At 34.5% G+C, this 14,591-nt stretch overlaps 1 protein-coding gene across 1 annotated transcript in view; it reads right to left on the reverse strand.

Moving 5' to 3' along the window:
* The window catches only part of LOC125658217 (casein kinase I-like), a 19,758-nt gene extending 12,326 nt beyond the window's left edge, over nucleotides 1–7,432 (reverse strand). Inside the window, exons 1-5 of the mRNA XM_048889380.2 lie at nucleotides 7,108–7,432; nucleotides 6,876–6,982; nucleotides 3,969–4,095; nucleotides 3,006–3,104; nucleotides 2,037–2,255 (exon numbers count right to left, since the gene is read on the reverse strand). Of these exons, the coding sequence (XP_048745337.1) occupies nucleotides 2,037–2,255; nucleotides 3,006–3,104; nucleotides 3,969–4,095; nucleotides 6,876–6,982; nucleotides 7,108–7,233 (678 nt within the window). The 5' untranslated portion in view covers nucleotides 7,234–7,432. The remainder of the gene's footprint in view (nucleotides 1–2,036; nucleotides 2,256–3,005; nucleotides 3,105–3,968; nucleotides 4,096–6,875; nucleotides 6,983–7,107) is intronic.
* Nucleotides 7,433–14,591: the final 7,159 nt, after the last annotated feature.

Raw genomic sequence — 14,591 nt, forward strand, 5'->3', positions numbered from 1 at the left:
TTGATTTCTTCAAGTTGTGAAGACATATAAGGAGAAAGAAATGTAGCGGGTTGGTACATTGCATTTTCTCCTTTCCTGCTACAATATGATTTCATTTCAATCAACTAAGAAATCACATGTATACTAGATATCATTGTGATGAATACTAGATATCACTGTGATGTATACTAGATATCATTGTGATGTATATTAGATATCAGTGTGATATATACTAGATATCACTGTGATGTATACTAGATATCCCTGTTAAGTATACTAGATATCATTGTGATGTATACTAGATATCATTGTGATGTATACTAGATATCATTGTGATGTATACTAGATATCATTGTAATGTATACTAGATATCATTGTAATGTATACTAGATATCATTGTGATGTATACTAGATATCATTGTGATGTATACTAGATATCATTGTGATGTATACTTGATATCAATGTGATGTATACTAGATATTATTGTGATGTATACTTGATATCATTGTGATGTATACTAGATACTATTGTGATGAATGCTAGATATCATTGTGATGTATACTAGATATCATTGTGATGTATACTAGATATCACTGTGATGTATACTAGATATCATTGTGATGTATACTAGATATCATTGTGATGTATACTAGATATCATTGTGATGTATACTTGATATCAATGTGATGTATACTAGATATTATTGTGATGTATACTAGATATCATTGTGATGTATACTAGATACTATTGTGATGAATGCTAGATATCATTGTGATGTATACTAGATATCATTGTCATGTATCCTAGATATCACTGTGATGTATACTAGATATCATTGTCATGTATACTAGATATCACTGTCATGAATACTAGATATCATTGTGATGTATACTTGATATCATTGTCATGTATAATAGATAGCACTGTGATGAATACTATAGATATTATTGTGATGTATATTAGATATCCCTGTGATGTATACTAGATATCATTGTGATGTATACTAGATATCATTGTGATGTATACTAGATATCATTGTGATGTATACTAGATATCACTGTGATGTATACTTGATATCATTGTCATGTATAATAGATAGCACTGTGATGAATACTATAGGTATTATTGTGATGTATATTAGATATCCCTGTGATGTATACTAGATATCATTGTGATGTATACTAGATATCATTGTGATGTATACTAGATATCATTGTGATGTATACTAGATATTACTGTGATGTATACTAGATACTATTGTGATGTATACTAGATATTATTGTGATGTATATTAGATAACATTGTGATGTATACTTGATATCATTGTGATGTATACTAGATATTACTGTGATGTATACTAGATATCATTGTGATGTATACTAGATATCATTGTGATGTATACTAGATAGCACTGTGATGAATACTATAGATATTATTGTGATGTATACTAGATATCACTGTGATGTATACTAGATATCATTGTGATGTATACTAGATATCATTGTGATGAATACTAGATATCACTGTGAAGTATACTAGATATCACTGATGAATACTAGATATCACTGTGATGTATACTTGATATCACTGTGATGTATTCTAAATATCATTGTGATGGTAATCATCACAAAAAGGTCCCACTTTCTGGCATTATTTGCCACATTCAAGGTCCAAAAATCTATCAAAAATATGTCAAGAGACTTGAGTTGTAGCTCATTGATATAAGTTCATGTATAAATTTTCAAATTAATGAATGGATTTATAGTACAGACTGCCCAGCAAGGTCCCTGCTATGCTTGCTTTACCTCAATAGCAGTGATAACCAACATTCCAGAAAACTGTCCATACACGGATGGACGCACTAATCACTATTGGGCTCAGACACACTGATCGCTATTGGGCTCAGAAACACCGGTCACTATAGGGCTCAGATGCACCGGTCACTATAGGGCTCAGATTCACCGGTCATTATAGGGCTCAGACGCACCGGTCACTATAGGGATCAGAGCCCCTAATAATAAACATAAGATTTTAATTGATAATAATTCATACTGACCTTTAACCCTTGCCATGGGAGGGAACCTCTATTAAAATACATCAAAACATAACCCAAGGATTCCATGTCATCTCTGCGACTTTGTTCGATACCCAGGTGAGCGTTGATGCTGGCATATCGTGCCGTTCCGGTGAGGTTTTTATCTTCTCGATATTGAATGTGTTGTCGCGTTCTACTGTCTCGATATTTTTTAGCAAGGCCAAAGTCTATCAGATAAACCTGAAAACAAAGACATATCTTAATTATTTTTTCCTTTTAAATCTTTGGAGATGTTCAAAACCATTCTAAAGAAGGGAGTAATGGAAAAGGTTAAGGATGGTTAAGTTTTAAATTTTATATATAATTCAGTATGCAAAGTTCTCTAATATTATACAAGCTTGAGATAAAATTTCATAGTATGATATCAAAGAACTGGTAATGAGAATATTTACACATAAGAGGAGACTTACAAAGTTCTGTAACTTACCCTACATGTAAAATATATAATAATTCTTTATCATGTTTATGGCCATTACCAATTAAAAGCACAAGCATCTGCATGTAGAGTTTCCAAAATCTACTGGTCCTAAACTTTTGATCACCAAACATTCACTCAGGCTGGTGAAAGGTGATAAAATTATTAAAAATAATTACTAACAGTTTGTAAGAAACAGATTTCAAAAACTCTGTGCATGAAATCTTTACACATGTAATATGAACCCCTGTCCCTAACAAAACATTTCAATGTAGATAAACATCAATGACTGCATGTGTCTTTTTTAAAATCCACTGAACTAAAGCATTTATCACACGAAGCAAAATGTGTTTAATTTCTATGCTTTAATAAATTTAAAAAAAAAAGTTTAATGAATGACAATTTTCTTCCTGTAAAACGTGGAGAAGTCTACTTGACTTCTCAACAATTTCCTGCTTTACCTGTACTGCGTTTTTGACATGTGACTTGATATCAATGATTATCTAAATCTTTACCTTATTGCAATGTCGCCCAATGCCCATCAGGAAGTTGTCGGGTTTGATGTCTCGGTGTATAAAATTCTTGTTATGAACAAATTCTATTCTGTTTATCATCTACAACAGAGGAAAATGGTATTGCATAATAGTAACATTGCACCCCAATTAGGGCTTCAAGTTATACTATTCATAAATGCATCATAGCATGAATAGTCAAGCACATAATTGGGCAATGTGACAAAAAGTGAGCTTTCATCACAGCTCACTTAGCCAATTCAAACCATTTTTAAATACATGTGTTATAAATGAACTTGTATTTAACACTCATTCACAAATTAACCCAATTCTACATCAATTGGTCGAAGCACATAAACTTGTATGCAACGTTGCTCCCATATATTTATGTGTTTAATTTAACTAAATTCCAGGTCTCCTCTCCCTGAGTGTCTGAGTATTCAGATTCCAGGTCTCCTCTCCCTGAGTGTCTGAGTATTCAGATTCCAGGTCTCCTCTCCCTGAGTATTCAGATTCCAGGTCTCCTCTCCCCTAAGTAACCAGATTCTTTGCCTCCTCAAGACTCCCCTTCAATGTCCGAGCCGCCAATTTCCATGTCCCCTTCCCTGAATAGCCAGATCTCCCTTTTATGTCTGAGCATCAAGATTCTAGCTAGACCCCCTCTCCTAATGACTGAGTATCTAGATTCCCTTCCCTAGGTGTTTGAGTATCTAAATTCCCTCCCCTAGGTGTCTGAGTATCTAGATCCCAAGTCCCCTCCCCTGATGACCTGTTAGTTCATTGTTAAATGAGCTTCTTTTATTTCTGCCCTCCTCCATTATAAAGCTTTCAGTAAAGGAGTTTGTAAAATCATTCTTGAAACACCAAAACCAAAATATTGTTTCACAGTAATGATTACATTAAGTCCTGCTGCTGTGCAACATATGTAAAGAAAACTGCAGTGCAGCAATGTTAAGTAAATCTGACCTGATCTGCCAGCATAAGCACTGTCTTCATACTGAACTTTCTGGAGCAGAAGTTGAAGAGGTCCTCAATGCTTGGTCCCAATAGGTCCATAACCAGTACATTGTACTCCCGTTCCACTCCCCACCACCTAACAACAAAATGTTAATGAATAACTCATGTGACTTTCATGTCTATACAGACTTGACAGAGGCAGGTTTTTTTTCTTCTTTTAAATAAAAGACAGAAGAAGCTGAAATCAATAAAGCTTCTCACAAAATACTACATATCATTTATCTTTTTCAAAAAAAACAAAAAACAAAAAAATAAAAAATTGACATCACTTGTACATGGACATCTTTTATTCATAATTTGGTCAAAATTAACACAAAAAACCCCAAAATGTTTTGAATTCTGAGTGGTATTTCTTTTTTCGATACAAAATATACAGTACAGGTGTCTAGCAGAAGGATAATTGTTTACATAGTATGAACATTGTAACCTAAAACACACCGGTATAACATTAAATGTCGCTCGACACTTTCTACAGAAAACCTGAGCAGAATTTGCTCATTTCAAAAACAAAAAGTTGGGAAAATTTAGCTGAATCATGACATCTGATACAGAAAATGCATGCATTATAATTGAATATCAATTTAGCATGCACTTATTAAGGGATGGTGTTTTTGTTTAGCTAACCCTCTGTCGAGCCAAATCAGGGTGCACTCGTACCTTGTTCTTTTACCATATTTGCTAGCTTCAATAAGTACTTCATGACACTTTGAAAAAATGGAAAAAAAATAGTTTACTGATACACATAAAAAACCTGTGAACATTCTGACGTCCCAGAAACAAGAATATTGCAACAATGTACATGCATAGGACAGCGAGATTATAAGACATGGCAGGGTGTTGTTCAGTCTAGGTGTTGCGTAAATATGAAAATATACTGATCGTATTGATCTCACAATATGTATGACACATGTATCAATTATTGTCAATATGATATCATGACACAGTCGTAATTTATATTCTGTCAGTAATCTAAAGTGATTCTGGGTGTGACAAAAGTTTTAAAGCATTTTAAACCCTTAATCGTCCTGGGAACACATTTATTTCATCCGTACTAGTGCCCAGAAATGGGTGAAGTAACCCCTAGTTTGTACTGGAAATGAACACCTGCACACAGATCCAATGACCGGTGACCGAGAGAGACAAATTACATAACCTGATCTCCACCACACGTTTACAGGTCAAACTGAGCTGTTTTTCAATTACAATAGGTTGGGAATTTGAAACTAAATATAATTCCAGGGTTTTATCCAGCTTTTATATGTTATTATTACCCATTTCATATTTAAGGGGAATTTTTGAGAATGCAATCATAAACTTCCAGGGGGGGGGGGGGGTGGGGGGGGGGGTGTGTGTCAAATGGGAGACATCCTCAGATTATAATATCTCTAAAAAGACATATATAAATTGATTGGTTACTGATTATTATCTATATTTATCTAATACTTCCAAAAATGACTTACAATATACAATTTAAATGGTTTTTGTTAAAAATTCTTATACAGTTTTGTGTACGTTTCTACAGTTGAAGGAAATTTTTGCCTGTGGAAGGGGAAATATTCATTAGTTGTCAAAAGGGGAGAAAGGTGACCTTTACCAGGTAATAAACAGAACCTCGAAAAATCACTACATTCCATATTATCCAGATCTGTAACGCTGTTAGTAACACACATACAGATATATAACTATATATATGGAAGAACATAATATTTACTGGCTGTTCATCACATATTTTCTAAAATGTTCAAAGAATTTTGCTAGTGACCATCAAGCCCATATTATAAATTGAGTTCTAAAGTGAAATTGTTGCTGAAAGTACATCACTGGGGTGTCTACCGGACATCTCACAGCTGACAAGGTTTAAATGTCCATTAGCCTATGGGGATTATTATATATCAGTTTTTGAGATATACCATTATGGAATTCATTCACATACATAGGTATAGATCTATAGTGCATTGTTAGCAGAAATAATACAAATGTGAAGCAAGGATATGGGGGGGGGGGGGGGGGTGTGTGAGTGCCCTCCCTTGTGTTGTAGTATAGAATTTTGGTATAAAATATTGTAAAAATGGAAAGTTTGATGAAGAAGAAACCCTGGTGAAATTGACAAATGGATTCAATACGTCAAAGTTTCATTTCACTTCAATTTTCTCATTGTAAAATCAAGTATTTTAACTGTCCTGTCAGCCAGCTTGTTCACTTTTTCTATTCTTATTTTTTTCTTCAGGTTTTTATTTTAAGCTGATGGGTCTGGTAACCCTGGTTTAGGCCCAACACAACAACTTAAACCACAGAAGTAAAATTGATTAACCTATACTGTGATTGAACTAGAGTACATCAATGGCCACAAGCAACATCTTCGATATTGTACATTCAAAGATTTGTGTCATGTCGAAAACGAAAACAAAAAAGCTAATGTTGTAACATATCTCCTCCATATGTATTGTACGACTATTACATAGAAGCAAGCAAAGAAAGATATTCCATTTTTATTTAGAGAGTAAGAGAGAAAATTTATCGAAGTATCCTCGACTTGCTCAGTTTTTCAAATCAGAAAAATCGTTAAACTTTCATCTCATCAAACCACTTTTACAGTATGTAGACAGTCACTATAGTTCCTACATAGAACTACATTTTTAAGTAAATTGCTCTATATGTTCTATAACATTCATGAACACATGTAACCTTACTAAAGAGGTATGTGTTGTTAGATCTAAACAGTTAAGTCGGTGATTTCTTCTTTATCAGAACTTGGTGAAAATGAAGGAGGAGTAATAAGCGTACAATTACCCCCCCCCCCCCCCCCCTAACTTTACATATAAACCACAATAAACATGCTAGACTGTCATTGTTTACCGTATGTGGGGGATTCCAACTCCTCCCTGGAGAATTTTATACAGTTTGCTCTCATAAATCAGCTGAGGGTGCCTGGCTTTGACGGATTCCAGCTTGACGGCCACTTCCTGTAAAGCCACGACATGAACAATCAAACACAGAAATTTATAAAGACAATACTAGAGCGAGAAAAGATGACAACTTTATCAAACAACTATTCTCTGCTCGCTACATGTTTTAAAAGCCTACCAACCTCTCCATTCGCTATATTCATTGCCAGATAAATGTCCCCAAATGATCCGCTCCCGATTTTTCTCACAAGTCGATACTTTCCCCCAACATGAAATTCTCCTTTCGATGAACTTTTCGCACTGGCCATTTTCGATCGTGATTGAAACTACAGATGGTACAATACTAAGGCAACACTATAGCATATCTTAGTTCATTTTTCTACAGTCTGTACACCAATATTAATCACAGTCTCAAAACAAAGAAATGTCGAGTTGTGACACATTCGCACTTATTCACAACAAAGAAGAATCCGCTGTGCATTATGGGAAATTGTCTTAACTCAAAACAGCTGATCGGTGGCGTTGTTGCTAGGGGGATGTATCCGAATATGTTTCGGTTGTTAGGCAGCCAGAATTAATGTTATGAATACTTAATTACATGTATCTAATTAATGTTCTTGATTTTGTGTTTCATGCTCCTATAACAGATATGCATGTTGGTAGGTGCAGGTGCACGCCCTACCATTCGATTTCGAAATCTTTATCTAGATATTTGGAAATTTGTGTGAATAATGTTATATCTATGAGTAGATTTTCATATTCTCATTTTATTTACATCTTTAATTTTACCTAGTAGGAGTTAAATTTGATTCTCATAAAGTCGGATTGTTCAAAAGGATTAAATTTCTGATTGGCCTATTAGAAATGAACGATGATATTAGTAATGTGTACTATATGACATGTTTTTAAAAAATTGTTACGCAATCCTTTGTCTTTTTAGGCTTTTATATATAAGAAAGTCCACTTGCAGTGAAAAGGTTACCTGTAGGTGTCCAATAAGTTGACAATTGCTGTCTATTATTTTTAAGAATGGACAGATACTGTCCGTTCTTAAAAATAATGGACAATAATAATTGTCAACTTATTGGACACCTACAGATAAACCCAATAACTTATTAAACATCTACAGGTAGGCTGAAAATAAGAGAAAGACAATACATTTGTCAAAGAGATACAAATTTAATCTTAAATTCCCTACAAGTAAGAATCAACACAGATATCAGAAAAATCACTGAAACACTTAAAAATTATATTTCCCTTTAGTAGAATTCTCTGCTTCAACTCGTAAGATTCACAATTTTTAAATTCGATTGGCCATTACTATATCGCATCAAAACTTAAATTTGAAAGACAAATTTCCATACTGCATTTGAATTTCGCTGGATTCAGAGGCACTTTCCGAAACTTCTTCACAACGCCTTTTTATGTTTTCTTTATTAGCATATCCTAATTCTGAATTATTATTTTCGCTTTCATCAATAATTTCACTTCACGAGATAGGTGTATTGGGTTCTTTTGGCTGGTGTTAATTATTTCCTCATCCAAATGTTCGAAAACACAATGCTTTTCAGATCAAAATTTGTCAATGGGTTTACCTGAGACTGTCCATTCTTAGAACAAAAGATGTAATATTTTAAGTAGGATATAAGCCTCAAAATGTCCATTCTGTGAGGGAAAGAACTAAGCTCGGCCCTGCGGGCCTCGATCAGTTCTTTCTCTCACAGAATGGACAGTTTGAAGCTTTTATCCTTTACAGAGAAAATAATACCGCAAACATTTCTAAATAGCATAAAGACGATAGTCCTAACGAGTTTCAATCTTCTCCTTTGTTGGGATTTTCCCAAGGGAAGGATATGTGATCCACCACACTTTTCACAAATGTGTTGGATCACACTGAAACCCAGCTTCCCTTAAGAAATGCTGAGAGCTATTTTTAAAAATGGAATTAATTTTGATACTGTTTCAAAAACAAAACAGGAAATATCTTAAAATAATATTGACATTAGAGCGTGTTTCATGTACATCTAGTAACGATATACTATCGGTATATATATAATTATTCACCAATCAAGGGCCCTCAGGGGGCATATACAAATTAACAATAAACATTATAACTACATGATACAATTTACACATGTGTACCATAAACACATGTTAATGGTTTCTACATTGACATAGGTATTGAATTCTCATCACAATACTGATTGGAAATGTACTGTACAATAAGTGTACTATATGGGAAGTAAAGTAAAACATTATTATAAAATGTTGTCACAAACACTGAGGGTACCAAGGGACGGTGCCTGAGCCAAGTCGATCAGACTGGCAGTCTTGTACCCCAAGTATTTGAGACAGCTTATTTATAGTACATGTATACACAAAAATAAATACATGATACCACAATATGTACACGTGCATACCATATACAGATGTAATATATTCAAGACAACTTACTTGAGTATTGTATACAATTAAATAGAACCACACAATACGATATACAGATGTATACTATATAATACATGTTGAGGATTCATTAGGAAAATGTGTATGAGCTGAACACCACAAAACATACATGAGATTTTGAATCGGCCTTTGGTGACTTCTGCTTGTAGGCAAATTAATGAAAATGCTTGCTCACACTCAGCTACTCATAAAATAGTGTACTTGAGTATGAATTGTCATTATGATTTTAATATTTAAGTATACATGCATGTACATGTATGGGGTATTTCTTTTATAGCGTTGATTTTCCGCTATTCTTACACGAAAAGTCAGTTAGTTTGTGAAATGTAAGATATATTGGGTGATAGCACCCCCCCCCCCCCTTCCCTACTGTTTTATGATAGTATATTGAATGGTAAGAATGTAAGTTTGAACAAATGAAGTGAAGGACTTGAAAACGAACATCATCTTTTATCATGTATTTATTTGCTTAATTATCAGGAAGTTTAGCAGTTAATTGTGAGAACTGGCTTCCCCGTCCCTCTTTGAAAAGCGACACACAACTACTGTCTGTACATACAGAATTATAATATGTGTATACACTCATGATATATATTCTCTCTCTCTCTCTCTCTCTCTCTCTCTCTCTCTCTCTCTGTGTGTGTGTGTGTGTGAAAGGTAAAGTAAAGTAAATTTTATCTAAAGTCGTCACAATATACATTCAGCAAAAATTAAATCAAACACAAGCTCTGTAGAGTTTTTTAACCGACTATCACATACATGTATATCAAAGACAAAGACACATAGCATGCATGTACACATATACACAGACATATCAGAGATTAACAAAAGAATACAAAATAAAAACAAAACATTTCATGCAAGAATATACAGATACGAAAGCATAAGACTTAGAGGAAGAAATACAATCTACAAGCTAGAGTGGTTGTATATAAAAATCATCATTAAAATTCAATCTAATTCGCAATTTTTGTTGCAAATATTGCGGAAAGTATAAGCTATTTCAAATAGAAAGCTGGATAAATAGCATAATTTTTTTTTAAATAATTTGAATATAATTAAAATCAATAATGGTAGTAAATTAAAAAATTCTTTGCTAACGGAATTAACTAATTACACATGGTATTTAATCAAGTTCGGATATGTACTTTGTGCTTACTCCCCCCCCCCCCCCTTCCAACTTTTAAAACTTTGTATCAGTCAAGCCGAAAGCCTATATCAAAGGGGAGGCGAATTTCATTTATATGTGGTAACTTTCACAGGGGCCTAAGATACCGTTTTTAATTATCATAATTGAAAGAGTTCGGTTATACGATCTGTTTCGTTTCGGTAGGTTTCGTTTCGTTAGATTTCGTTTCGTTTCGGTAGATTTCGTTTCGCTTCGATTTCTTTTCGCACTTTACAGGTACCCTTAAATGCAATGATGTCATGAAGAAACAGCTGGATTTGTTTACAATTTTATACGTTTCTATAGCCAGTGTGCGCATACGCATAACTTTTAAGGTTGGAAGAAGAGATTTCTGAAGTAATTCATCATATGTAGAAACATAATTATTATACATGTATATGAAACGAAGGACCCTCTGTATGTGTATCTCTGATATGACTCTCTCTCTCTCTCTGTGTGTGTATGCGCTGACATGACTCTCTCTCTCTCTGTGTGAGTGTGTGTGTGTGTGTGCGCGCGCTGATATGACTCTCTCCCTGTATGCACTGATATGACTGTGTGTGTTGCATGATATGACTCTCTCTCTCTCTCTGTATGTGCTGATATGACTCTCTCACTCTCTCTCTCACCCCCCCTCTCTCTCTCTGTATATGCGCTTATATGACTCTCTTTCTATATGCGCTGATATGACTGTGTGTGTGTGTGTGTGTTGCATGATATGACTCTCTCTCTGTGTGTGTGTGTGTGTGTGTATTCGCTGATATGACGACTCTCTCTCTCTCTCTCTAGATATGAATGTGCGTGTGTGTGTGTGTGTGTGTGTGTGCGTGCTGATATATATATATATATATATATATATCTCTCTGTATGGTTGATATGACTAGCTCTCCCTTTGTGTGTGTTCTCTGTGTGTGTATGCACTTATATGATGACTCTCTCTATATATATATATGAGACTCTCTCCCCCTCTCTCTGTGTATGCGCTGATATGACGACTCTCTCTGTGTGTGTGTGTGTGTGTGTGCGCGCGCGCTGGTATGACTCTCTCTCTCTCTCTCTGTGGGTGTGTGTATGCGCTGATATGACTCTCTCTCTCTCTCTTTCTCTCTCTCTCTGTGTGTGTATGCGCTAAAAAACTGTACACCTCCTCCCCGAGGACCCTTAGCTGGTGAAACACACACACACACACACACACACACACACACACACACACACACACACACACACACACACATATATATATATATATATATATATATTATCCGTGATAATGGCACATGCATTATACATGTAGCATACATTTTCTGTATATTATTTACTTGTATGTACGGAATTACGTTGTACTTGTACGGACCCTTGATTGGAATACTTTCATCAGTGATATTTTCGCATAGCATCTGTTCTCGTCCTAAAATAAATGTATCTATTTTCTTTCAATGACTACGGTCGGTATTTTTAGAGTCTGACACACAACCGAATGTTGACACTGAAACCTTGACAGGTAAACATTACGTATATACATAATGGTTTAAATGCACCTTTTTTCATACGTAGCTTGTTCTACTTTGACGAAACAAAGAGTTTTACCCAGCAATCGAAGTCCTTGCTGATCTAATGGTGTTGTACTGTAAACTTCGGTATAATTAAACTGTTAGAATTCCCATTCCTCACACATTTTGAAATTGAATATCTATGAAATATGTTTATTCATCAATTAAGAGCCCTCGGGGGAGGGACATGTAAAGTTTAAATGGTAATTAATTATAACGATATAATAAATAACAATCGTTCAGATGTACTACTACGTGTCACATTTCACAACGTTGCTGCACTGCACACTTATTTATACACATTTTATGTAATACTGATTTCAGACAAAATTTAAATTAACATATACAATTATATATATATATATATATATGTGCAATCTAATTAAAAATAGCTGTTTTGATTCAAACTTTGTGTAGCGACATAACAATAACGGAGCGGATCAAAAGATCTTATTTTAATCAGATTGGTATAAATGTAACAGTGTGAACATTTTGTAAATAACTTTTAAATTTTATGATTAAAAGGAACTGAATTTGCAAATTGATAAGATTGTATAATAAAGTTCTAAAAACATATGCCAAAACAATGGCAGGCAGCTTTGGTTTTTTTAAAATTACTAATTTTTTCAGTAGATTGTGGGTCTTCTATCTATTTCAAGTTATATTATGCAATGAGTGAAGTCAATCACTATACAGTCTTGCTATACTGTTAAATGAATGGTATGTTGAACACGTACGTGTAATTACTAAAGCACTGTGTTGTTCAATGTAAAACAATTTTCACACAGTAGTATATATATTGTCAAGATACATTTGTCAGATTTTCAGGTGGGGTTGTCGCGTGAAATAAAAGGTCTGCAAACCCGCGACCTACGTCAAAACACCTGTAGATCCCCCCGGTAATTTTGCACGTAAAAAAACCCCCTCAAAACTCGTAAGTTGCACATACACGCCTACGTTTGAGTTGACGACCTTGAGTGAAACTTCTTCCTGGTGTGTGACTGGTCAATTTTCTATATAATGTTCCAATAATATTCTTTTAAAATGTTTAGCCTGGATTTCTTTAAGGAAGGAAATTTTTCACATAGGAACATATACAGCGCCAAATTAACATAAACTCAAATAAACGAAGATATCTTCATCTTCCATCAATAGAAGATATTATCAATTTATCTGATGCGCGCAACTATTCAACTAAAGATCTCTTCAAATAGTTGAATCCCGTGGGGATCCGGGTTAGACTATGTTCTCAGTATCCCTTGTTTGTCGTAGAAGGCGACTAAATGGTGCGGTCCTTCGAATGAGACCGCAAAAACCGAGGTCCCGTGTCACAGCAGGTGTTGCACGATAAAGATCCCTCCCTGCTCAAAGGCCATAAGCGTCGAGCATAGGCCGAAATTTTGCAGCCCTTCACTGGCTGTGGTGACGTCTCCATATGAGTGAAATATTCTCGAGAGGGACGTTAAACAATATTCAATCAAATAGTTGATGATATCTTCAGTTATGAATTAATTAATCCGTGCTATAACTGTATTGTTGCTCTTTTCACATAAATTGACGACATCAACAACTGAAATTGCTGTGCGCTACAATTCAATTGAAGAGAGCTTTGATTGAATTAATGTGCATATCAATTCAATTAATGCACACAGTAATTTAATTATTGCTCTCTTCAATTGAATTGATGATATCACTGATTTAGTGATTAGAGATATCTTCAATTCAACATATCCACAAATGAATTAATGATCTCTTTAATTGAATTGAAGTGGGCAATTATTCCTTATACAAAATGTTGTAAACAATTAAAAATATCTTCAATTCAATTAAAGAGATTATCAATTCATTTAATACCGAACTCCAAATGAAATTAAAGATGTCGCCAATTATTGAGTTTATGCTAATTTGGCATGCAATAGGAACATGAATAGTATGATATAATGTATATGTTATTTTGGAATCTTTTCTCTTGACAATCCCTACTAGAGACATGTAATGGTCAGTAGACTCTTGACAATCTCTACTAGAGACATGTAATGATCAGTACTCTCTTGACAATCTCTACTAGAGACATTTAATGATCAGTAGACTCTTGACAATCTCTACTAGAAACATTTAATGGTCAGTAGACTCTTGACAATCTCTACTAGAGACATGTAATGATCAGTAGACTCTTGACAATCTCTACTAGAGACATGTAATGATCAGTACACTCTTGACAATCTCTACTAGAGACATTTAATGGTCAATAGACTCTTGACAATCTCTACTAGAGACATGTAATGGTCAGTAGACTCTTGGTAATCTCTACTAGATACATGTAATGAGCAGTAGACTCTTGACAATCTCTACTAGAGACATTTAATGGTCAATAGACTCTTGACAATCTCTACTAGAGACATGTAATGGTCAGTAGACTCTTGACAATCTCTACTAGAGACATGTAATGTTCAGTAGACTCTTGACAATCTCTACTAGAGACATG

Source organism: Ostrea edulis, chromosome 9 (genome assembly GCF_947568905.1).
Source record: "Ostrea edulis chromosome 9, xbOstEdul1.1, whole genome shotgun sequence".
In the NCBI taxonomy this organism is placed as follows: Eukaryota; Metazoa; Mollusca; class Bivalvia; order Ostreida; family Ostreidae; genus Ostrea; species Ostrea edulis.